Source organism: Salmo salar, chromosome 21 (genome assembly GCF_965601325.2).
Source record: "Salmo salar chromosome 21, fSalSal1, whole genome shotgun sequence".
In the NCBI taxonomy this organism is placed as follows: domain Eukaryota; kingdom Metazoa; phylum Chordata; class Actinopteri; order Salmoniformes; family Salmonidae; genus Salmo; species Salmo salar.
This window is the reverse complement of record NC_138311.1, coordinates 4,957,128-4,983,467: the sequence shown is the minus strand read 5'-3', so window position 1 is coordinate 4,983,467 and position 26,340 is coordinate 4,957,128. Positions and strand designations below refer to the sequence as shown.

The following is a 26,340-nucleotide window of genomic DNA, read 5'->3' as shown; positions in this document are numbered from 1 at the left end:
GATGATGTAGTCATTCAAAAATCATGTTAAACACTATTATTGCACACATAGTTCATGCAACTTATTATGTGACTTGTTAATCACATTGACATAACAAAGGGGTTTAATACTTATTGACCCAAGACATTTCAGCTTTTCATATTTTATTAATTTGTAAAAATTTATAAAAACATAATTCCACTTTGACATTATGGGTTATTGTGTGTAGACCAGTGACAGAAAATCTTAATTTAATACATGTTATATTCAGTCTGTAACGCAACACAATGTGGAAAAAGTAAAGGGGTGTGAATACTTTCTGAAGGCACTGTATCTATCTAGGCAATCTGTGTATGGACCCTAAAACATTTGGTATAACTATTAGTTCAGAAGAATGGTTTTAATTGCTTCCAATCATTAATCCCCAAGAAATTGCAGAAAATGACTGAGTGAAGGAAATGTGACCGTTACATGTCAAACTGCTATTATGGAGTGAAAGTCCTGCTGCAGTAGCCTTCTACTCCGCATTGAACCACAGCCAGAGGGTGGGTACATTATGGGCACATAGTTGTTTTGCAGTTCTCATTTGTTTCTCATATGGTAAGTATGTTTTTGTTGTATGACAACTACAAAGAAAGCTATTGCTGCCGCCAGTACAGGCATTGTGAAAGGGATCCCCATTAGCCGACGCCAATGGCGACAGCTAGACTTACTGTGGTCCGACACTTAATGTAAAAGACATTGCAGACAAAAAAAGTACTTTACAATTTACATACATTTAAAAACATGAACGTGTGTGTGTGTGTGTGTGTGTGTGTGTGTGTGTGTGTGTGTGTGTGTGTGTGTGTGTGTGTGTGTGTGTGTGTGTGTGTGTGTGTGTGCGCGCACACATCTATCAGTTACACGTACATGTCAATACATACACACAACTCGTAGGTCACATGGGGGAGAGGCGTTATGCTGTGAGGTGTTGCTTTATTTGTTTTTTAAAACCAGGTTTACTGTTCACTTGCACTATTTAAGATGTAAGGGAGTTCCATGCACTCATGGCTCTGTATAATACTGTACGTTTCCAGGAATTTGTTCTGGACCTCGGGACTGTGAAAAGACCCCTGGTGGCATGTCTGGTGGGGTACGTGTGTGTGTCAGTGCTGTGTGTAAGTTGACTATGCAAACAATTTGGAATAACCAACAAATTAATATTCCGTATAAAAACAAGGAGATATGCAGTCAGTCTTTCCTCATCTCTCAGCAAAGAGATACTGGCATGCATAGTATTAAGATTATCCCTCTGATTATAATGAAGAGCAAGATGTGCTGCTCTGTTCTGGGCCAGCGGCAGCTTAAATAGGTCTTACTTTGCACCACTTGACCATATATTAAAATATAAGATATAACTAGTGCCTGAATGACTTGCTTTGTGCAGTGTGCTGTCAAAAAAGCAGAGCATCTCTTTATTACGGACCGAACTCTCCCCAACTTTACAACCATTGAATCTATATTTTTTGACCATGACAGTTTATTCTAAGGTAGCACCAAGTAATTTAGTCTCATCTTGTTCAACAGCCACACCATTCATTACCAGATTCAGCTGAGGTCTAGAACTTAGGGAATTATTTTAACAAAATACAATGCTATTAGTTTTAGAGATGTTCAAGACCAGTTTATTACTGGTCACCCATTCCAAAACAGACTGCAACTCTTTGTTAAGAGTTTCAGTGACTTAATTAGCTGTGGTTGCTGATGCGTATGTGGTTGAATCATTAGCATACACGGACACACATGCTTTGTTTAATGCCAATGGCAGGTCATTGTTAAAAATAAAAAACAGTAGAGGGCCTAGAGAGCTGCCCTGTAGTACACCACACTTTACATTTTTACATTAGAGAACCTTCCATTGAAGAAAACCCTCTGAGTTCTATTGGATAGATAGCTCTGAATCCATGATATAGCAGAGGTTGAAAAGCCATAACATATACAGTTGAAGTCGGAAGTTTACATACACTTAGGTTGGAGTCATTAAAACTCGTTTTTCAACCACTCCAAAAATGTCTTGTTAACAAACTATAGTTTTGGCAAGTTGGTTAGGACATCTACTTTGTGCATGACACATGTACATTTTACCTATTAATTGTTTACAGACAGATTATTTCACTTATAATTCACTATATCACAATTCATTTTGGGTCAGAAGTTTACATACACTAAGTTGACTGTGCCTTTAACCTCTTGGTGTTCCCCTAGGATAGGGGGCGCTAAAGCTAGGATATGCATATAATTAATACTTGTGGATAGAAAACACCCTAAAGCCTAAAGTTTCTAAAACTGTTTGAATGGTGTCTGTGAGTATAACAGAACTCATATGCCAGTCAAAACCCCGAGGCAGATCGAAACAGGAAGTGGAATTCTGAATTGCGAACTCAACTTCATCACGTTGCCTATTAATCACACCGTGAGCTATGGTTCATTGAGCACTTCCTATTGCTTCCACTAGATGTCCCCAGTCTTCACAAATTGGTTTGAGCCTTCTACTGTTAAAATTGAATGAATGAGACGCTGTGGAACGTGGTCACACGGAGAGGGCCATCACCATTATGACGCCGGCGCCCCTGGTTACCCTCCCCTTTCGAAACGTTTTGAAACACAATGCAATCGTCCCCCTCGAATCTTATTGGCTCTCTTGTTGAAACAGGCCCTGAAGATTTATGTTATACAACGTTTGACATGTTTGAACGAACCTAAATGGGAAAAAAATGCTTTTTGTCGAAATGGCTGTCCCGTGGCCGATGGAGGATTTGGATCAGCCTTCAGACGCGCTAACGAGTACAAGCTAATGGAACATAATGGATGAACTTTTTCGAACGAAAATACATTTGTTGTGGACCTGGGATTCCTGGAAGTGCTTTCTGATGAAGACAACCAAAGGTAAGGGATTATTGACAATAGTATACAAGACTAGATGTGATATGCGATTGTTCCAAGATGGCGCTGACATGTAACGTTAGCCTATTTTTCAGAGTATCGCATCCCCTTTCATCGCAAAGTATGATTACCCAGTAAAGTTAATTTTAAATCTGGTATTACAGGTGCTTTCAAGAGATATTCATCTATAAATCTTACAATGACAATATTACATTTTAAAAATGTTTTCGAATAGTAATTTAGTAAATTGTAGCTCTGTTTCATCGGATGCATTTGAGGGAAAATAGTTAGTCAACGTTACGCACCGATGTAAAATGCTGTTTTTATATATAAATATGAACTTTATCGAACAAAAGAATGCATGTATTGTGTAACATGATGTCCTAGGTGTGTCATCTGATGAAGATTGTCAAAGGTTAGTGCTGCATTTAGCTGTTTTTTGGTTAATTGTGATGCATGTGGTTGGTCGGAAAATGGCTATGTGGCTACTTTTACGATATACTCCTCTAACATAATCTAATGTTTTGCTTTTGCTGTAAAGCCTTTTTGAAATCGGAAAATGTGGTTCGATTCAGGAGAGGTGTATCTATAAAACGATATAATTTGAATTTTTTAAATATTTTTTTTAATTATTACATTTTGTTATGCTAATGGCGATATGATTTTTCGCTGGATGTGAGGCCGCACACGGGTTAAACAGCTTGGAAAATTCCAGAAAATGATGTCATGGCTTTAGAAGCTTCTGATAGGCTAATTAACATAATTCGGAGGTCAATTGGAGGTCTACTTGTGGATGTACTTCAAAGCCTATCTTCAAACTCAGCCAAGACCTCAGAAAAAGAAATTGACGACCTCCACAAGTCTGGTTCATCCTTGGGAGCAATTTCCAAACGCCTGAAGGCACAACGTTCATCTGTACAAACAATAATATGGAAGTATAAACACCATGGGACCACACAGCCGTTATACCGCTAAGGAAGGAGACGCGTTCTGTCTCCTAGAGATGAACATACTTTGGTGGGAAAAGTGCAAATCAATCCCAGAACAACAACAAAGGACCTTGTGAAGATGTTGGAGGAAACAGGTACGGGAAGTATCTATATCCACAGTAAAAGGAGTGCTATATTGACATAACCTGAAAAGCCGCTCAGTTAAAGAAGAAGCCACCGCTCCAAAACCACCATAAAAAAGTCAGACTACAGTTTGCAACTGCACATGGGGACAAAGATTGTACTTTTTGGATATTTGCCTGGTCTGATGAAACAAAAATAGAACTGTTTGGCCATAATGACCATCGTTACGTTTGGAGGAAAAAGGGGGACGCTTGCAAGCCGAAGAACACCATCCTAACCATGATGCACGGGGTGGCAGCATCATGTTGTGGGGTTGCTTTGCTGCAGGAGGGACTGGTGCACTTCACAAAATAGATGGCATCATGATGTAGGAAAATTATGTGGGTATATTGAAGCAACATCTCAAGACATCAGTCAGGAAGTTAAAGCTTGGTCACAAATGGGTCTTCCAAATGGACAATGACCCCAAGCATACTTCCAAAGTCATGGCAAAATGGCTTAAGGACAACAAAGTCAAGGTATTGGAGTGGCCATCACAAAGCCCTGACCTCAATCCTATAGAACATTTGTGGGCAGAACTGAAAAAGCGTGTGCGAGCAAGGAGGCCTATAAACTTGACTCAGTTACACCAGCTCTGTCAGGAGATTAAATGTATTTGGTTAAGGTGTATGTAAACTTCCGACTTCAACTGTACATTTTCTCAACAACAGGTTATGGTCAATCATTTCACAGACTGAACTGAAATCTAACAGTACACCTCCCACAGTCCATCTTCAGTTTCTTCGAGTTCATTTCCCTCACTTTGTCCTCAGACTGTCCAGGTCCAATGTGGAGATTCTGCATTTCCGTCTGCAACATTGTTCTGCCTTGATTGTCCCTCGAAATAATCACATTTCTCTGTCATTGTTATCATGCATTCACATACAGATCTGATGTGCTCTCTCAATGACTTACAGAATCATGTTTAAGCTCATTGAGCTGACCCTGGGAGAACTGCAAGCTGTTCTTCAGGCCCTGCACCTGTCTGGTCAGGTTGTCTATGAATTGCGTGGTAGGCTATACTGGTCAATTCTGCTGTCTGCGAATGATGTAGTGATTTCCCATTTGCAAGGGTTATTTATCTCTCCCTACAACTAATTGCTCCGTTTGAGGGACACTCCCCCACCGAAGGAGACTCGCAAACGAGGGGGAGGGCTAAGGGGGTATTAGGATTGAGCCTTACAACCCTGAAGGCACAGGTGATCAGCTGACCTTCATCTGACCTACAAACAGACTGGGAATGGACATGGGGCCAAGTCTCTAAGTCATAGCACCCTTGGGGGTCTGTATCAGACACACAAATATACATGCATGCATTCACAGACACATCCACACACACGTGCACACAAGTACACATACACACACGTACACACATACACACACACTAGTGATGCACACGTTAATTCATAACCCAAATTTCCCCGCGGTTATAAGGCGGGCGGGTTTTAGGGTCATGAAATATTGTGTGGATGAAGGGTGGGTGGGTGGCAGTCGGGTTGAATAAAGAGAAAAAATGCATTAAATTCTTATGCAGTTCTTATCTATAGGCTACATTGAGGCTTTCTTTCATAATTTTTACCTGGATTTGGTGTGTAGTGTAAGCATAAGCTTTAGGGCCTAACTGTAGCATGCCAAATACACAGCAATTGCAAAATGCTTTTGAGAACTTGGGCAGGTAAAGTTAACGTGTATCCACTAAGGCAAAAGGGACAATGCCGGAGTGTAATTTAATAAGAGAAAACTGCTAAATGGAGAGTTGAAAATAAGGAGAAGGGAGGGCCAGAACAGTAGTCTAATGTTTAGGAAAGATTTGGTGAAGTGGTAAAAGGATGATACACTACATGACCAAAAGTATGTGGACACCTGCTCGTCGAACATCTCATTCCAAAATCATAGGTATTAATATGGATTTAGTCCCCCCTTTGCTGCTATTACAGCCTCCACTCTTCTGGGAAGGCTTTTCACTAGATGTTGGAACAGGGACTTGCTTCCATTCAGCCACAAGAGCATTAGGGCACTCATGTTGGACAATTAGGCCTGGCTCACAGTTGTCATTACAATTCATCCCAAAGGTGTTGGATGGGGTTGAGGTCAAGGCTCTTAGCAGGCCAGTCAAGTTCTTCCACACCGATCTCGACAAACCATTTCTGTATGGACCTTGCTTTGTTCACGGGGTCATTGTCATGCTGAAACAGGAAAGGGCCTTCCCCAAACTGTTGCCACAAAGTTGGATGCACAGAATCCTCTAAGATGTCATTGTATGCTGTAGCGTTAAGATTTCCCTTCACCAGAACTAAGGGGTCCGAACCATGAAAAACAGCCCCAGAACATTTTTCCTCCTCCACCAAACTTTAAAGTTGGCACTATGCATTGGGGCAGGTAGCGTTCTCTTGGCATCCACCAAACCCAGATTTGTCCGTCGGATTGCCAGATGGTGAAGTGTGATTCATCACGCTAGAGAACGTGTTTCCACTGCTACAGAGTCCAATGTTGTGGCGAGCTTTACACCACTCCAGCCGACGCTTGGCATTGCGTATGGTGATCTTAGGCTTGTGTGCGTCTGCTCGGCAATGGAAACCCATTTCATGAAGCTCCCGACAAACAATTATTGTGCTGACGTTGCTTCCGGAGGCAGTTTGGAACTCGGTAGTGAGTGTTGCAACAGAGGACAGTTTTTTCAGGCTTCAGTGCTCGGCGGTCACGTTCTGTGTGCTTATGAGGCCTATGACTTCACGGCCGAGCCATTGATTCTCCTAGACGTTTCCACTTCACAATAACAGCACTTACAGTTTACCGGGGCAGCTCTAGCAGGGCATTGACGAACTGGCTTGATGGTAAAGGGTTATCCTATGACAGTGCCATGTTGAAAGTCACTGAGGTCTTCATTAAGGCCATTCTTCTGCCAATGTTTGTCCACGGCGATTGCATGACTGTGTGCTCGATTTTATACACCTGTCAGCAACGGGTGTGGCTGAAATAGCCAAATTCAGTAAGTTGAAGTGATGTCCACATATTTTTGTATATATAGTGTAGCAGCAGCTATGTTATGAGTGAATGATTGTGAAGCGCTATAAAAATTTGACAGTCACAAGACGGGGACAAAATTGTACGTCAAGGGAGCTGTAGGCCTACTGTTCAGATGACCTAAATGGATAGTAGCTGAACTGAAATCTGGACACTGACTGTAGGTCTATAACCTCTCACATACTCTTCTATATAATATTAACTCCTGCAGAATTAAGCAGAATCTTGAGAATTAATGCATGGTTAGGGACCGTCTGTAAAGGTGCTTTTTTTTTATCAGCATCATAAAACTGTCATCTGGACATTTTGCACGGAAAATCCCCCAAAACATTTTGGAGTTAGCCTATGCATTTTCCCTAAATGTCTTTTCTTTTCGAGAGAAGCATATATGAAAGAGAAAACAAACTTTACCAAAACATTCATTTTATTGAAGCATTCATTCTAGGGCAACAAGTAATGACAGAAGGGAAACTGCATAAGTTGTCTAACAAATTGCCTACCAAAATGGCCGAAATTATAACCAGAAACATAGGCTTATCTAAAAAGGCCTGTCAAGAAATTGCTCTTCCATCGCTGACTGTTCAGCACATTTTCTATATTTGAGGGTTAGGGTCGGGTGCGGGATTCACATTTTCACTTCGTCACATGCAGTCGGGCGCATCCCTAACACACACACACACACACACACACACACACACACACACACACACACACACACACACACACACACAGCTTAGTGATTCATGCTCCAGCTACTCTCCATCTGCCATGACTCATTCTATAGCAGAAGTGTGTGTATCAGGTGTGTGACATGTCCATGTATCTGTCTGTCCCTGCTGCAAGAACATGTTCAAAATGTCAATGATCTAGCTCATCTCCATCTTTGCCTTTTTTTCAGGGCTCGATGTCCGGAGGCAATCTCTCTCTCTCTTTCTCTCTCGCTCTCTCTCTGTCAGTCTCTATTTCTCCTGCTGTTATCCATTGTATTATACTGTAGGGTGATGGACTGTAATGGAATACCCCCCCCCCCCCCCCTTCTATCCCTCCCTCCCGCAGGCATTCATGTCTATGTTCCAGATCTTAACCCAGGAGGGTTGGGTGGATGTGATGGACCAAACTCTTGTGGCTGTTGGTCAAATGTGGGCTCCTGTAGTGGCTATCTACTTCATCCTCTACCATCTGTTCGCTACTCTGGTAAGGGCTCTGTCTGCACAGTGTACATCCTAATATATTCCATTTAGCAGACACTTTATTCAGTAACCTACAGTCAGTACATACCATAGAATGATTAGAATGAATAGATCTAATTCTATGGTGCATACATTTTTTTGTATATCTGATCCCTGTGGGAATTACACCCACAATCTATTGACCATTTTGAATTTGTATTGTTGTCCTCAGGGCACCATTGTAAATGAGACCCTGGTCTCTATGGGTTGTTACCTGACGAAGGCTATTGTAATGTTCTATAGTATATGTGGGTGTAGGAAGGAAGGATGGAAGCACAAGAGCAGAATACCATTGTGCTGGCTTGCTTTCTTTTAATGAAAGGCTCTTCACAGCCTCACTGTGGATAAGTCTGACCTTATTCAATGTATTGATAAGGCCTCTTGTCTCTACACAACCTTATGACCTCGTAGTGGAATATTCTATCACACCTTTGCTACCGTGGATTGAAAGATTTCTACACTTGCTCACAATCTCATGGTGTGATATAGTATGTCGAGAGACATTGTTTGAAAATATAAAAAAGAAAGCTTTGTAAATAATGAAACATTGATCTGACAAAGGAGTACGTCTCTGTGTAATCAAAAACCAACCTATATTATTCTACGGTGTAGGACAGGCCAGTAACTTTTCCATCAAATGAATGTGCTGTGTCCAGTCGCACACAGACCTGTATGGTTACACAAGGTGGCCACCTGTGGATTCAAACCTAACAGCCATTTACATAGCTCCAGTTGCATATAATTTTTTTAAATATGTGTATTCACATTTATTTTGAAGTATGTAATTTTTTTACTTGAATTTTAATATTTTAAACAATATTAGCTTAGTGTTTGAATCAGATACATTTTTATTGAGCTACATTTTCAAATCCAATCAAAAGTAATAATAGCCAAAGGCTATGAGACACAAGGACAGATTGCATGTGTATTACATTTTTATTCAGTCAATATGATGATAATGACAAACAATTCTAATGTTAATACATTTAGGAAATGCAACCACATGCAATGAGATGGTGCTCGCCCACCATGACTACATGTAAAGTTTGTGGAGATTGGTTGATGGGAGTTGAGTTGAGTCCCTATCCTCATCAGACCCTCTGTCTCTTCCGATTGGTTCCCTGAGATTCAGAACTTATTGGACAAGGATCTGAATCCCATGTTCTCTTCCGGGCGACCCTTGTCAGACTGTCTCTGATCTGACCTGATAATAATACAAATAACAATACATTTAATTTTAAACCAAGGACACTAGCCTACATAGGAATAAAAATAAAAGCACTAAAACAAATAGGAAAAACTAGATTGAGATAGAATACCTCTTCAGTTTCATCCAGGATATGCAACTTAAAGGGTTGAGCTCCCTCATCCTCTTACAGGGGACCTATGGTGACACCATAGGGACAAGGAAACTGTCAGAGTCCTCTGACCTTCTCTTCCTCTTGGAGGGCAGGCCCTCTGGCTGAAAGCCTCCTGGGCAACCAGAAGTGTCCTATTCAGTGGCTCTTTTTCTGGAGATGCTTGGCTTCATAGAGACGTCCTCCTCTGATCCTTCTCTCTTGGAAGGTGAGTTCTCTGGCTGGGAGCTGACTGGTTCATTCCCTACTGTGTCTGAATCCATGCTCCTGAACCAGGTGACCCTTGGTGACACCATCACAGTTGCAAGGGCACAGTCAGGCCCTCTGGGGATCTCAATGGTGGAGCTCTGGGATTCTTCATCGTGCTCGCCCACCATGGCCTCCATGACCTCCAGGAGCGTGGTCACTGCGTTATTTTGCACAACATTTTTTAGGCCTACCTATATAAAAAGAGAAAAAAAATCTGCATCTCTGCCCATCCTGGCAAGAGTGGCCAAAAGAGTGTTTAGCGTCATCCCCAGTGGCTCTGCAAGTGAGGAGAGGATATTCTCTGCTGCTGGCCAGCTCTTCAGAAACCATCGCATTAGCCTGAAGCCACAGACTGGCCAAACTCAGATTTCTAAAAATGAATTATAAAAATGAATTCAAAGGCACTGTCTTTTTTTTCATGAACAATGCGAGGGATTTCCAACCGCTCAACTCCACTAACATGCCACCAAAGAGGTGATACTGGCCAAATGAGCCACATTTACGTGTCTTTAAAAACAACCTTTAACAAATTACAAAATACCGCTACTTGTGTTATGATGTGTAGCATTACAAAACTTAATAGCCTATAGTTTTTTTGTTTATTACTTTCCTAAAATAATAATTGTACACTTCACAGTTCAGCTGTCAGAGATTTGAACACTAACGGCATTCGATGCATGGGCCTATAGACTTAGGCGTTCACTGTATGATATTAATATATAAAAACAATTATATAAAGGAAGAGAAGTTTAGTTTAGGCTACTGCTTATGCTATACAGATCTGGGCGTACAAAAGGAGGCACATTTTTTATCTGAATATTTTTTATTATGATAAGCATTGTATTGTTAGATTATAAGAGTAACTCTGGTAGGCCTAAAACATTCTTCCTCACCTGAAGTTGAACAGTTCGTGTCAGATGGAGCACCGGTGCGCACTGCCTTCATATCACAGGCCTGCAGTATAATAGCCTAATAGCCACACTACACCAAACCTTAATAAAAGTTTCTAAACATTATTAGGATAATATCAAAAGTAATCAAGCCAATTTTTATAGGAAAAATACGAGCAGGAAATTATATTGCGGCAAACACAACATTACAGTTGGAACTTAATTTGGCCAAAGAAAATGGCTCAACAGAATGAAACAAAACATACATTTTAATTTGTTTAAATAGCTGTTATTTACTAATCGCTCTTATCCAGAGGGACTTACAGGAGCACTTAGGGTTAAGTGCCTTGCTCATGGGCACATAGACCTATTCTTCAGCTAAGGGATTCAAACCAGTGATCTTTCGATTACTAGTCCAATGCTTTGAACTACCAGACTACCTACTGGCTGAACTGGTTTAATTCTTAAAAGTCTAAGCCATGGGGGGGGAATAAGGTTGAAGTGTCTGTCCTATATCTAGGAGATATAAGAAAGTATATTTAACACCTTACCTCCATACTTCCATCAATTTGTATGGGTTGCCTTTAGACGAGTCCTCTGACACTTGTGGTGGTCGTAGAGCAAGAGGGAGAACACTATTGTGTTCGTGAGAGTCTCTCCTTTCTGTAGAGATATTAGTTGTAGACCAAACCATCCGGATGCTACAGACTTTTTCCTGAGAAGACCGATTTTCGGGATGTCTCCTGGTCTGACAAACAGAGCTGTGTCTCTGCCACTTTCCACCGCAGATGCGGAAAGCGACATAGGCGGATATTGTAGATTGAGATGCAGCCCATGCAAAAACAAACTGATATCTCTAACTTAAACTGACAGATTTAGATTTTTTTACTATGTTGCTTAGCTTGATGCACCGGTGTGTCGGTAGACTCTAGGGGGTTTTAAACCTTCAAAGGTTTTGAACCGGCTATATTGCAGCAATTACCAAGAAAGGCTAGTGCCTACCATACCCAACAAATGACAGCAATAGGCTAATGATATTTATTTTACAACAGGCCTACTTAAAACCTAGCACAGAGCACAGAATTAAAAAGACAGACAGAACTTAATTTAGCTAACGGAAATTTCTCCACAGAATGAAACAAAACACGTTTAGCATATTTAAATGACCACACCTGTGGAAATCCACTTTTTTTGTACTGAGTGGAGACATTTATCCTGCTTATACCACGGTTGCCAAAGAAAGCAATTATAAAGCACACATTTACTGGCAGAAATTACATGTTTTCATTGAAATTCATACTTTTTCATCCTCTCACCAAACCTGGTTGTTAGTGCGTTGCCAGTGTCCATTGCCCAGTTGTTCATTATTTTTGTTCTATATATATGGACGTGACCCAGTCGTTCATTCAATTGCTTCAATTACTGTGCAGGCTGGCATCGTTCTTATCCCTTGTTTGTCAGCTAACCAACTACGGCTAACACAGTCACGTCGAACAGTGCAGTCAGAATAACAGCAAAGTAACTGCATCTGCATTTGGTTAAGCTGTTTTCCTGTAAAATGTATTTGGATATATCCATAACAATGAGCTGATTATGCGCAAATACGCCTGGCATAGAAAAGTTAACTCTCTCGTCAGGACACTGTTCATTACTTTAGAGGAGGTCGTTTTGCAAATGAAACACTCGGCTAAAAGCTAGCTAAATAGTTTGTTGCTAGCAAATCGGCCAATATAATAACCACTTTCAACAATACCAGTTGATTAAAACAGCTGGTCAAACTATTAACATGTGGGAGGATTTGACAGCATCGCTTGCGTCATGACTGCAACATTGAAGTAACAAATAAATTCATGTTCATCACCCACCATGTTAGGTCATCAAATGCACAAAGCTTCTCTCTTAGACTTAGACTTGTATGCTAGAGATCTATATATGAGCCCGGAGGGCAGGGGGCTTGACTGGTCATGGATTGTGTGCATAATGTCCAAAGCTATTTGTCCCCCTTCTTCCTCACTTGTTTTTTTATAGATGTCACTGAGGGGTTCCTGGCTTTCTCCAATGATCTTCCCACTAAATTGTATTACCCTGTTCAATGGATTCTGACTATTGTTCCCTAGAGCACCAAAGCACCTCACAATATTAAAAGCAAGGATGGATTCTATTCGGATTCTATAAAGCATACGCACCCTTTCTCCCAGATTGATAGATACACATGTACTGTATATTCACATGTATTTTGAAGTGGATATATTTCTTTTTTTTTTTATTTGAAGCTTTTAAACAATCTTAGTTTAGTGTGTCAGTCAGATGCATTTTCATTAGCTACATATTCAAATCCAATCTCAAGAAATGATAGCCATTAAAATACCCAAGGACAATGAGATTGCAGGTCTACTTCATTTTTCATAATGTAAGAAGACTAAGAATAATAGTAGTACATTTAGTAAATGTCAGCATCAAATCAAGAGAAATGCAACATGCAATGAAATGGTGCTCGCCCACCATGACTACATGAAAAGTTTTGGGGAGATTGGTTGATGTCAGTTGAGTCCCTATCCTCATCAAACCCTCTGTCTTTTCCGATTGGTTCCCTGAGACTGAGAACCTCCTGGGCAAAGAGCTGAATCCTGTGTCCTCTTCCGGGCGACCCTTGTCACACTGTCACTGTCCTCATCTGACCTGATAAAAATACAATATCAATAAGTTTCATTTTAAAGTCAACCAAGGACACTGTAGCCTACAGCACAAAAGCAAACATTAAATACTAGATTAAAAACAGAGCCAAATATGGAATACCTCTTCAGTTTCATCCAGAATGTGCAACTACAAGGATCAAGCTTGCACAAGGTTTGGTTGTTTTTGAGGAGAATCTCGAATTTGTCTCTATAAAGTTGCAAATATAGAACGCATTGATGGTTTCCATAGAATTAGGAATTAGAATCTCTATGCTGATTTCCTTGTGATGCAGTCATAACGGTGGTAAGGGAGAAATGGAGATTCACCTTGATGTTCAGGTTCCAATAAAACACTTTTCCTGTGAAGGGACATCTTATGTTCAGTGGTTCATTCAACCAAAAACAGGACATTTTAAAACATTTTACAAAACTTCAAATAGCACCACTCATACCGGTACCAATAATACAGATTTTTTTCAATCAACATCCCCCTCTATTTGAAATATGCATTGTGATATTCTTCTCAGAAGAATAAGACATGGGTTCAAATACTTGAACTGTCCTTTCAAATACATTTGCTTGCATTGTGAGTTTGATTGCATGGAATTTATCCTTGCTTGGAGTGCCAGATCGGCGGGGTTTGCAGACTTTTCTATTGGTTCATTTAGCTAGGCAAGCTCAAACGGGCACACATAACATATTTGATAAGATTTTTCAAGTATTTGAAACCCAGATCTGGAATAAGGTGTTAGAGATCTCATTCCCCAGCATTGTGATATCATCCTATAAACAGGACATCCTTTAAGGACTTGGATGATGACTCTGCACATTGTAACAAACATATTGAGCTCGAGGAGTATCATTGATAGAATATGTCACATCCAAAATAGCATCCATAAAGCTTGCCCCTGCATTCAATTTCCAACTAGACATTTAGTATTTGGTAGCGACTACTCTTCCTGGTGTCCAAACAGTAAACACAACAAATAATATACACTGCTCAAAAAAATAAAGGGAACACTTAAACAACACATCCTAGATCTGAATGAAATAAATAATCTTATTAAATACTTTTTTCTTTACATAGTTGAATGTGCTGACAACAAAATCACACAAAAATAATCAATGAAAATCCAATTTATCAACCAATGGAGGTCTGGATTTGGAGTCACACTCAAAATTAAAGTGGAAAACCATACTACAGGCTGATCCAACTTTGAAGTAATGTCCTTAAAACAAGTCAAAATGAGGCTCAGTAGTGTGTGTGGCCTCCACGTGCCTGTATGACCTCCCTACAACACCTGGGCATGCTCCTGATGAGGTGGCGGATGGTCTCCTGAGGGATCTCCTCCCAGACCTGGACTAAAGCATCCGCCAACTCCTGGACAGTCTGTGGTGCAACGTGGCGTTGGTGGATGGAGCGAGACATGATGTCCCAGATGTGCTCAATTGATTCAGCTCTGGGGAACGGGCGGGCCAGTCCATAGCATCAATGCCTTCCTCTTGCAGGAACTGCTGACACACTCCAGCCACATGAGGTCTAGCATTGTCTTGCATTAGGAGGAACCCAGGGCCAACCGCACCAGCATATGGTCTCACAAGGGGTCTGAGGATCTCATCTCGGTACCTAATGGCAGTCAGGCTACCTCTGGCGAGCACATGGAGGGCTGTGCGGCCCCCCAAAGAAATGCCACCCCACACCATGACTGACCCACCGCCAAACCGGTCATGCTGGAGGATGTTGCAGGCAGCAGAACGTTCTCCACGGCGTCTCCAGACTCTGTCACGTCTGTCACATGTGCTCAGTGTGAACCTGCTTTCATCTGTGAAGAGCACAGGGCGCCAGTGGCGAATTTGCCAATCTTGGTGTTCTCTGGCAAATGCCAAACGTCCTGCACGGTGGACGTCGGGCCCTCATACCACCCTCATGGAGTCTGTTTCTGACCGTTTGAGCAGACACATGCACATTTGTGGCCTGCTGGAGGTCATTTTGCAGGGCTCTGGCAGTGCTTCTCCTGCTCCTCCTTGCACAAAGGCGGAGGTAGCCGTCCTGCTGCTGGGTTGTTGCCCTCCTACGGCCTCCTCCACGTCTCCTGACGTACTGGCCTGTCTCCTGGTAGCGCCTCCATGCTCTGGACACTACACTGACAGACACAGCAAACCTTCTTGCCACAGCTCGCATTGATGTGCCATCCTGGATGAGCTGCACTACCTGAGCCACTTGTGTGGGTTGTAGACTCCGTCTCATGCTACCACTAGAGTAAAAGCACCGCCAGCATTCAAAAGTGACCAAAACATCAGCCAGGAAGCATAGGAACTGAGAAGTGGTCTGTGGTCCCCACCTGCAGAACCACTCCTTTATTGGGGGTGTCTTGCTAATTGCCTATAATTTCCACCTGTTGTCTATTCCATTTGCACAACAGCATGTGAAATTTATTGTCAATCAGTGTTGCTTCCTAAGTGGACAGTTTGATTTCACAGAAGTGTGATTGACTTGGAGTTACATTGTGTTGTTTGTGTTCCCTTTATTTTTTTGAGCAGTGTACATAAATACACATACATAGCACTACATTGACATGACCATTTAGCCGTTCAGCAGATGCTGCCATCCAGAGCGACCCACAGCTAGTGCAGTATCCCAACCACGTATCCCAACGACGTATCACATGCATAATACGATACATGATACAATGTAAAATGCAATACAAAACGCATAAAAATGTCTATTTATATTTCAAACTCATAACATTCATGAAGATTGATTTTTTTTTTGAAGTGTGGAATGTTAGTTTGGCTTATGTGGTTGTGGAATGTTGATACATTTTACCCTCATAGACAAAAAGGTAGTAATATATAATATATGCAATTTAGTAGACGCTTTTATCCAAAGCAACTTAGTCATGTGTGCATATATTTTTGTATGGAATCAAAATCATCACCTATGGTCAACCATGTTCTACCAAATGAGCCACAAAGTAAAATGCTTGTGAACCGTATAACTCTTTCTGTAGTAGTAGCATGAGCAACTCTTTAATGAGTCCTTGTCTGTGGATGATTGACATAAAATACAATATGAGATGTTGAGATATGATTCAAATTAAAACTGCCTTGTTGGTTAAGGGCTTGTAAGGAAGCATTTCACTGTATGGTCTACACCTGTTGTATTCGGTATGTGACAAATACAATTTAATTTGAGTTTAAATGATGTAACTATGTCCAAAAAAATTGCCTCTCCCAATGGCATTTATATAATCAGTCAGTCAATCGGTTTTCAGATCAGAAAATGTTAACTCCAATTGTCAATTATGGCTGTAGTTTTGACTTCATCAAACCATGAAAGCACATACAGTGTATTTCAGTAAATGGACACTGATGTGTCGTACGGGTGGACAAAATGATCCACAACCGCATAGCATGACTCCAATCAGCAGCTGTGTTGATTACAGACCTGGGTTCATAGGATTTACATTTTTGGGACTGTTCCATTGGTTTCATTTAGCTAGGTAAGCTTAATCAAGTGCAACTAAAGTATGCTTAACCAAAACAAAACTGTTTGAACCCAGATGTGGTTGATTGTGACACTGCTTTTGACTGCTAATCAGAGTTGAGGACTTGAGCATTGACATTTGAACATTGGGCCTGTGATAGTGGAAGATATGAGATAACAAACCAGACTCAGACACAGCCAGACACAGAGGATGTTTTGAGGACAGAACACAGCACTAATACGAATAAGGAGCTTATTTCATTTTCAGAAAAAGCATCTGGTGATGCCATGACACTAACCTCTGAAAAAACAGCAGTAGTTCGGTGGTTAGTTTTCAGCATCTAGGAACATTCCATATCATTTGAAAATAAGTATTCTCATAAATCTCTTGTGGTTGTGTTGCAGATTCTGCTCAGCCTTTTCGTGGCCGTCATCCTTGATAATCTAGAGTTGGATGAAGACTTGAAGAAACTCAAACAAGTAAGTTCTGGTTTTCCTTTTAGGTTATTGACCTGTGGTTCAGACTTTTCCCAGAGCAGCCTTCGATTTATTCGACTTGAAATATTGGCAGTGTCATTATATTTAATTGAATCTGGTATTACAATAATAGTTCACCCCAATGTGTATCAAACATGTTCATGCCTAAGAAGAAGTGATACTGGATTCTAGAGTCAAGCTGAATCTATACAGTTGCCAGACAAAATTCATGCAGAGTATTTCCAATTAATTTAGTATTGACACCTGCACATTCCCAATATTGTGAATCAATGGTGCTCAAGCCTTGATCCTTGAATCCTTTGTATCCATCCGGGAATTAAAGCTGGTCTACAGTCCTCCCACTCTCAACATTCCCTACATATGGATTGCCTTGGACTTTATGAACTTTGGAATGGCCCCTGTGTGGTTTAAGCTCCAGTAACAACTGTTGGTCAACATAAGTGTTGGTTCTATTAAGTGTTGACCCACACACACACATTCCATTAATCTGGACTGTACATAACGAGACCTGCTGGACACGGGCCAAAACAGAAGAGCAACAGACAATATTATTATTATATTTAGTTTTTACTTAACTTTTGCAGTTGTGATTTCCTGTGTGTCTCCTGTGTTTAGTATCACATGACATCACCACTAGGGATGTAGTGGAGCGTGAACATACGCCAATGATGTGTATACACCTTTCAGTGTGTGCTCACTTTTTTTTACCACTACATCACATTACATAATTGACATTCTCAGATTGGAGGGGAGTTCCCTTCTAGCTAAAATATCGATATGTCACATGGTTCATCACATCGTCATTGTTTCATTACTTTGATTGTTGTTGCATGATAATAATTACCACCATACCAGGGTTCCACAGTGACTTATAATATCTATGGTGGAATATACTGAGGTGGAATAGCCTCAGATATTGTCAGAATATGGGGGCCAACTTACTAACTGATCTCTCATTTCTCACCTTTGTGTGGCTGTTGTGTTCCATCATGACTCATTGTGCAATTAGCATGAAAAAGCAGTGCTGGTGACACACACACACACACACACATGCTGACAAACACACAAACAGGGGGACAGGGGCAATCATCAGAGCTCGGTTGGTGAACTTTAACAAGGTGTCTCCTGCATCATATGCAAATGCAGCGCTCCACCAGACGAGTATTCACGGAAAGGACTTTTCAATGTGCTTAGATTTAGCGACAAGAGCATTAGTGAGGTCGGGCACTGATGTTGGACGATTATGTCTGGCTTGCAGTCGGCGTTCCAATTCATCCCAAAGGTGTTCGATGGGGTTGAGGTAAGGGATCTGTGACGGCCAGTAAATTTCTTCCACACCTATCTCGACAAACCATTTCTATATGACCTTGCTTTGTGCACAGGTGCATTGTCATGTTGAAACAGGAAAGGTCCTTCCCCAAACTGTTACCACAAAGTTGGAAGCACAGAATCCTCTAGAATGTCGTTATACGCTGTAGCGTTAAGGTTTCCCATCACTGGAACTAAGGGCCTAGCCCGAACTATGAAAAACAGCTGCAGCCATTATTCCTTCTCCTCCTCCGCCAAACCCAGATTTGTCTGTCGAACTGCACGATGGTGAAGGGTGATTCATCACTCCAGAGAACGCATTTCCACTGCTCCAGAGTCCAATGGCGGCGAGTTTTACACCACTCCAGCCGACGCTTGGCATTGCGCATGGTGATCTTAGGCTTGTGTGCAGCTGCTCGGCCATGGAAACCCATTTCATGAAGGTCCTGACGAACAATTCTTGTGCTGTCGTTGCTTCCAGAGGCCATTTAGAATGCGGTAGTGAGTGTTGCAACCCAGGACAGACGATTTTTACGTGCTATGCACTCGGCGGTCCCGCTCTGTGAGCTTGTGTGGCCTACCACTTCGCGGCTGACCCGTTCTTGCTCCTAGACGATTCCACTTCACAATAACAGCACTTACTGTTGACCGGGGCAGCTCTTGCAGGGCAGATTTGATGGTGCTATGGTGAAAGTGACTGAGCTCTTCAGTAAGGCCATTCTACTGCCAATGTTTGTCTATTGAGATTGCATAGCTGTGTGCTCGATTTTATACACCTGTCAGTAATGGATGTGGCTTAAATAGCCAAATCCACAAATTTTAAGGGGTGTCCTCATACTTTTGTGTATACAGTGCATTTGGGAAGTATTCAGACCCCTTCCCTTTTTCCACATATTGTTACCTTACATCCTTATTCTAAAAGGGATTAAATAAATTGTTTCCCTCATCAATCTATACACAATACCCCATAATGACAAAGCGAAAACAGGTTCTAGTGTATTAACCTCTATGGGCTAGGTGGGACGCTAGCGTGCCACCCGTGGTGCACTCCATCAACAGCAGGTGCATTTCAAGAGCGGCAAATTTGAATCCAAATAAATGTCAAAATTCAAATTTTTCAAACATACAACTATTTTACACCCTTTGAAAGATAAACATCTCCTTAATCTAACCACGTTTTACGATTTCAAAAAGGTTTTACGGCGAAAGCATAAATTTAGAGTATGTTAGGACAGTACATTTACAAGAGTTGTGTGTAATGTTTTGTCAATTCAAAGACAGGGTAACCAAAACCATAAAACCAGCTAAAATGATGCACTAACCTTTTACAATCTCCATCAGATGACACTCCTAGGACATTATGTTAGACAATGCATGCATTTTTAGTTCTATCAAGTTCATATTTATATCCAAAAACAGCGTTTTACTATGGCATTGATGTTGAGGAAATCGTTTCCCTCCAATAACCGGCAGTCAAGTCAGCGTCACAAATTAAATAATTAAAATTAGAAAACATTGGTAAAATATTATATTGCCATTTAAAGAATTATAGATTTACATCTCTTGAACGCAATCAACTTGCCAGATTTAAAAATAACCTTACTGGGAAATCACACTTTGCAATAATCTGAGCACTGCGCCCAGAAAAATACGCGTTGCGATACAGACTAGACGTCATGTTGGGGAGATCTAAAATCGAAAATACTATGTAAATAATCCATTACCTTTGATTCTCTTCATCAGATGTCACTTCCAGGTATCACAGGTCCATAACGAATGTAGTTTTGTTCAAAAAAGCTCATCATTTATGTCCAAAAATCTCCGTCTTGTTAGCACATGATCTAAATATTCCTCAGCCCCTGTGTTTTTCAATGGGATAGGTTTAAAGGTAATACAACACATCAGGTATCCACTTCCTGTCAGAAAATGTCTCAGGGTTTTGCCTGCCAAATGAGTTCTGTTATACTCACAGACACCATTCAAACAGTTTTAGAAACTTTAGAGTGTTTTCTATCCATATATAATAAGTATATGCATATTCTAGTTACTGGGTAGGATTAGTAACCAGATTAAATCGGGTACATTTTTTTTATCCAGACGTGCAAATGCTGCCCCCTAGCCCTAACAGGTTAAAAGCAAAAAACAGAAATACCTCATTTACTTAAGTGTTCACACCCTTTGCTATGAGACTCAAATTGAACTCCGGTGCATCCTGTTTCCATTGATAATCCTTCAGATGTTTCTACAACTTGGAGTCCACCTGTGGTAAATTGACTTGATTGAAAATTATTTGGAAAGGCACACACCTGTCTATATAAGGTCTCACAGTTGAAAGAGCATGTCAGAACAAAAACCAAGCCATGAGGTCTAAGGAATTGTCCGTAGTGCTCCGAGACAGGATTGTGTCAAGGCACCAATTCTTTTTACAGCATTGAAGGTCCCCAAGAACACAGTGGAAGAAGTTTAGAACCACCAAGACTCTTCTTAGAGCTGGCCACCCGGCCAAACTGAGCAATTGGGGGAGAAGGGCCTTGGTCAGGGAGGTGACCAAGAACCCAATGGTCACTCTGACAGTGCTCCAGAGTTCCTCTGTGGAGATGGGAGAACCTTCCAGAAGGACAACCATCTTTACAACACTCCACCAATCAGGTCTTTATGGTAGAGTGGCCAGACGGAGGCTACTCCTCAGTAAAAGGCACACTTGGTGCCTTTTGGAGTTTGCCAAAAGCCACCTAAAGGACTCTCAGACCATGAGAAACAAGATTATCTGGTCTGATGAAACCAATATTGAACTTTTTGGCCTGAATGCCAAGTGTCACGTCTTGAGGAAACCTGGCACCATCCCTACGGTGATCCATGGTGGAGGCAGCATCATGCTGTGGGGAAGTGTTTCAGTGGCAGGGACTGGGAGGATCGAGGGAAATATTAACAGAGCAAAGTACAGAGAGATCCTTGATGAAAACATTCTCCAGAGCGCTCAGGACCTCAGACTGGAGTGAAGTTCCACCTTCCAACAGGATAACGACTCTAAGCACACAGCCAAGACAACGCAGGAGTGGCTTCGGGACACACCTCTGAATGTCCTTGAGTGGCCCAGCCAGAGCCCGGACTTTAACTAGATCGAGCATCTCTGGAGAGACCTGAAAATAGCTGTACAGCGACGCTCCCCATCCAATCTGACAGAGCTTGAGAGGATCTGCAGAGAAGAATGGGAGAAACTCCCCTAATACAGCTGTGCCAAGTTTGTAGCGTCATACCCAACAAGACTAGAGGCTGTAATTGCTGCCAAAGGTGCTTCAACAAAGTACTGAGTAAAGGCTCTGAATACTTATGTAAATGTTGCTGTTTTTTATTTTTAATAAATGCGCAGACATTAAAAAAAAACATTAAAAAACAGCTCTGTCATTATGGGGTATTATGTGTAGACTGATGAGAAAAAAAATATGATTTAATCAATTTTAGAATAAGGCTGTAACTTAACAAAATGTGGAAAAAGGCAAGGGGTCTGAATACATTTCGAATGCAATGTATAGTGTGTTTGTGCATCTAACTTTCACACTCATCATTTTTCACGATTCATTCATGATTATCCGTAATCATTGTAGCATCCACATTAATGTAAAAGTGTTTGGAAACATGTTTACACAGAAGTGAATTTGTCCGAATACTTTTGGTCCCCTAAAATGGAATGACTATTAACAAAAAGTGCTGTAATTTCAAAACAGTTCACCTGATATGGATGAATTCCCTCACATTAAAGCTGACAGCCTGCACTTTAACCTCAGTCATATTATTTAAAATCCAATGTGCTGGAGTAAAGAGACAAAATATCAAATCATTTGTTACTGTCCTAATACTTTTGTTGCTCACTGTATATTTCACTGTTCATTTCATGTATATGATCAGTGTTTATGGTAGAGAGCAGCATTTGAATGGTTGAATGTGATGTAATGTGTATTCTTTTCCACTGTGATGCTACCACATCTCAACCAGAAATATTTCGGATAGACTTTTGGGTATTTCCTTAAACCAATGTCAATCAAATGATCAATCAATCGATCTATCAAACCAATCAATCAAACAAACTATGATTTAAGTGTATATTTTTTGTTATAACTTTTTTTTACTGAAAAGCCAGGCAAAACTGACAAGCCGTATATCAATGATACTTTCCTGGGGAACCTTGACACACAGAGCCCATGCATGCATGATCTTCCCTGGGACATTGTTAATCCTTTCCTTTTCACAGTCTGCCGCGCCCGTAGACAATTGTCATGCTCAAATTAATTGGAAATAATGGAAAAACAAATTGAAGGTGAATAATCTATTCAAAATGTGTATTCATGCAAATCTTTGAACTCAGTATAGGTATTACAGTTTTTGGATCCAAACTGCCTCTGCAGATATTGGAAAGTGGAGGCAATCACAGGCAGCTTTTGATCTAAACAGAAGGTCGAAACATTGATGGAAAATCTTGTAGTTCATAATGTCATATTGTGTGTGTGTGTGTGTGTGTGTGTGTGTGTGCGTGTGTGCGTGTGTGCGTGTGTGTGTGTGTGTGTGTGCGTGTGTGCGTGTGTGCGTGTGTGCGTGTGTGCGTGTGTGTGTGTGTGTGTGTGTGTGTGTGTGTGAACAGCAAAACCATTTGAACATGCCAATTACCTCCGCTGGAGGCAAATGTATTTCAATTCCATCTATAAAAGCTACGTGTGTACGACGTACGTGTGTACAGTTGGTTGTGTGAGTGTGGAAATGTATAATTTGTTCATGTGGTACAGTGTTCATGTTAACGGTAGAATGAGAACAAAATGAAATTGACATTTCCATCCAAGAGCCTTGATACATTGCTGAGTAAGGACTCATGTATATGTCTCTCTTTGAAATATGCCTACCTGTCCTTAGCTATCTCTTTAAGATGTGCTGTAGTTAGAAACATAGTGAGTTAAGTCATGATACTTAAATGATTCAAGCAAGTCCTGATATGCAAATGATTTAAGCTAGTCATGATACACTATATTAACACAAATTATTAGATTAGTCTATTTCATCCCGTTACTGACAGTATAAAATCGAGCACACAGCCATGCGAACTCCATAACCAAACATTGGCAGTAGAATGGCCTTACTGAAAAGCTCAGTGACTTTCAACGTGGTACCGTCATAGGATGCCACCTTTCTAACAAGTCAGGTTGTCAAAATGTCTTCCCTGCTATGTGCTGTTATTATGAAGTGGAAACATCTAGGAGCAACAACGGCTCAGCTGCGAAGTGGTAGGCCACACAAGCTCACAGAGCGGGACTGCCGAGTTCTAAAGCAGGCGCACACAAGCCTAAGATTACCATCACGCGTCGGCTAGAGTGGTGTAACGCTTGCTGCCATTGGACCCTGCATCAGTGGAAACGCAAATGCATAGTGCCGACTGTAAAGTTTGGTTGAGGAGGAATAATGGTCTGGGGCTGTTTTTCATGGTTCGGGCTAGGCCTCTTAGTTCCAATGAAGGGAAACACTACAGCATACAATTACATTCTAGACGATTCTGTGCTTCCAACTTTGTGGCAACAGTTTAGGGAAGGTCCTTTCCTGTTTCAGCATGACAATGCCTCTGTGCATAAAGCAAGGTCCATACAGAAATGGTTTGTCGAGATCGTTGTGGAAGAACCTGACTGGCCTGCACAGAGCCTTGACCTCATCCCCATCCAACACCTTTGGGATGAATTGGAACACTGACTGTGGGCCTAATCCCCCAACATCAGTTCCCGACCTCACTAATGCTCTTGTGGCTGAATGGGAAGTAAGTTCCTGCAGTAATGTTCCAACATCTAGTTGAAAGCCTTTCCAGAAGAGTGGAGGCTGTTACGCAGCAAAGGGGGGACCAGCTCCATTTTAATGCCCATGATTTTGGAATGAGATATTTGACGAGCAGGTGTCCACATACTTTTGTCCATGTCGTGTATCTTCCTTTACCAAACTGCATATTTTAGATTGGCCTTTTATTGTCCCCAGCACAAGGTGGACATGTCTAATGATCATGCTGTTTAATCAGCTTCTTGATATGCATTTACATTTACATTTACATTTAAGTCATTTAGCAGACGCTCTTATCCAGAGCGACTTACAAATTGGTGCATTCACCTTATGATATCCAGTGGAACAACCACTTTACAATAGTGCATCTAAATCTTTTAAGGGGGGGGTGGGGGTAGAAGGATTACTTTATCCTATCCTAGGTATTCCTTAAAGAGGTGGGGTTTCAGGTGTCTCCGGAAGGTGGTGATTGACTCCGCTGTCCTGGCGTCGTGAGGGAGCTTGTTCCACCATTGGGGTGCCAGAGCAGCGAACAGTTTTGACTGGGCTGAGCGGGAACTGTGCTTCCTCAGAGGTAGGGGGGCCAGCAGGCCAGAGGTGGATGAACGCAGTGCCCTTGTTTGGGTGTCGGGCCTGATCAGAGCCTGAAGGTATGGAGGTGCCGTTCCCTTCACAGCTCCGTAGGCAATCACCATGGTCTTGTAGCGGATGCGAGCTTCAACTGGAAGCCAGTGGAGAGAGCGGAGGAGCGGGGTGACGTGAGAGAACTTGGGAAGGTTGAACACCAGACGGGCTGCGGCGTTCTGGATGAGTTGTAGGGGTTTAATGGCACAGGCAGGGAGCCCAGCCAACAGCGAGTTGCAGTAATCCAGACGGGAGATGACAAGTGCCTGGATTAGGACCTGCGCCGCTTCCTGTGTGAGGCAGGGTCGTACTCTGCGAATGTTGTAGAGCATGAACCTACAGGATCGGGTCACCGCCTTGATGTTAGTGGAGAACGACAGGGTGTTGTCCAGGATCACGCCAAGGTTCTTAGCACTCTGGGAGGAGGACACAAGGGAGTTGTCAACCGTGATGGCGAGATCATGGAACGGGCAGTCCTTCCCCGGGAGGAAGAGCAGCTCCGTCTTGCCGAGGTTCAGCTTGAGGTGGTGATCCGTCATCCACACTGATATGTCTGACAGACATGCAGAGATGCGATTCGCCGCCTGGTTATCAGAAGGGGGAAAGGAGAAGATTAATTGTGTGTCGTCTGCATAGCAATGATAGGAGAGACCATGTGAGGATATGACAGAGCCAAGTGACTTGGTGTATAGCGAGAATAGGAGAGGGCCTAGAACAGAGCCCTGGGGGACACCAGTGGTGAGAGAGCATATGCCATACCTGGAAGGTGGATGGATTATCTTGGCAAAGGAGAAATGCTCACCAACAGGGCTGTAAACAAATTTGTGCACAACATTTGAGAGAGAAAAGCTTTTTGTGCATATGGAACATTTTTTGGATATTTTATTTCAACTCATTAAACAATGGACCGACACTTTACATGTTGCGCTTATAATTTTGTTCAGTTTAAAAAATATATTATTATTTTACCCCTTTTTCTCCCCAATTTTGTTGTATCCAATTGGTAGTCCAACAGTCCTGTCTGGAGGTCTGACCGATTATGATTTTTCAATGCCGATTACCGATTATTGGTGAACCAAAAAAATCCAATACAGATTAATCGTCCAATTTTTATATACAGCTGAAGTCGGAAGTTTACATGCATCTTAGCCAAATACATTTAAACTCAGTTTTTCACAAT

The 26,340-nt window shown here is 41.6% G+C and overlaps 1 protein-coding gene across 3 annotated transcripts in view; it reads left to right on the top strand.

Annotated features, from left to right (window-relative positions):
• Window positions 1-26,340, top strand: part of nalcn (sodium leak channel, non-selective) — a 363,467-nt gene that overhangs the window by 214,737 nt on the left and 122,390 nt on the right. For all 3 annotated transcript variants that reach the window (XM_014163790.3, XM_014163789.3, XM_014163792.3), the window contains 2 exons: window positions 8,094-8,231; window positions 17,331-17,405. In XM_014163790.3, the coding sequence (XP_014019265.1) occupies window positions 8,094-8,231; window positions 17,331-17,405 (213 nt within the window). The remainder of the gene's footprint in view (window positions 1-8,093; window positions 8,232-17,330; window positions 17,406-26,340) is intronic.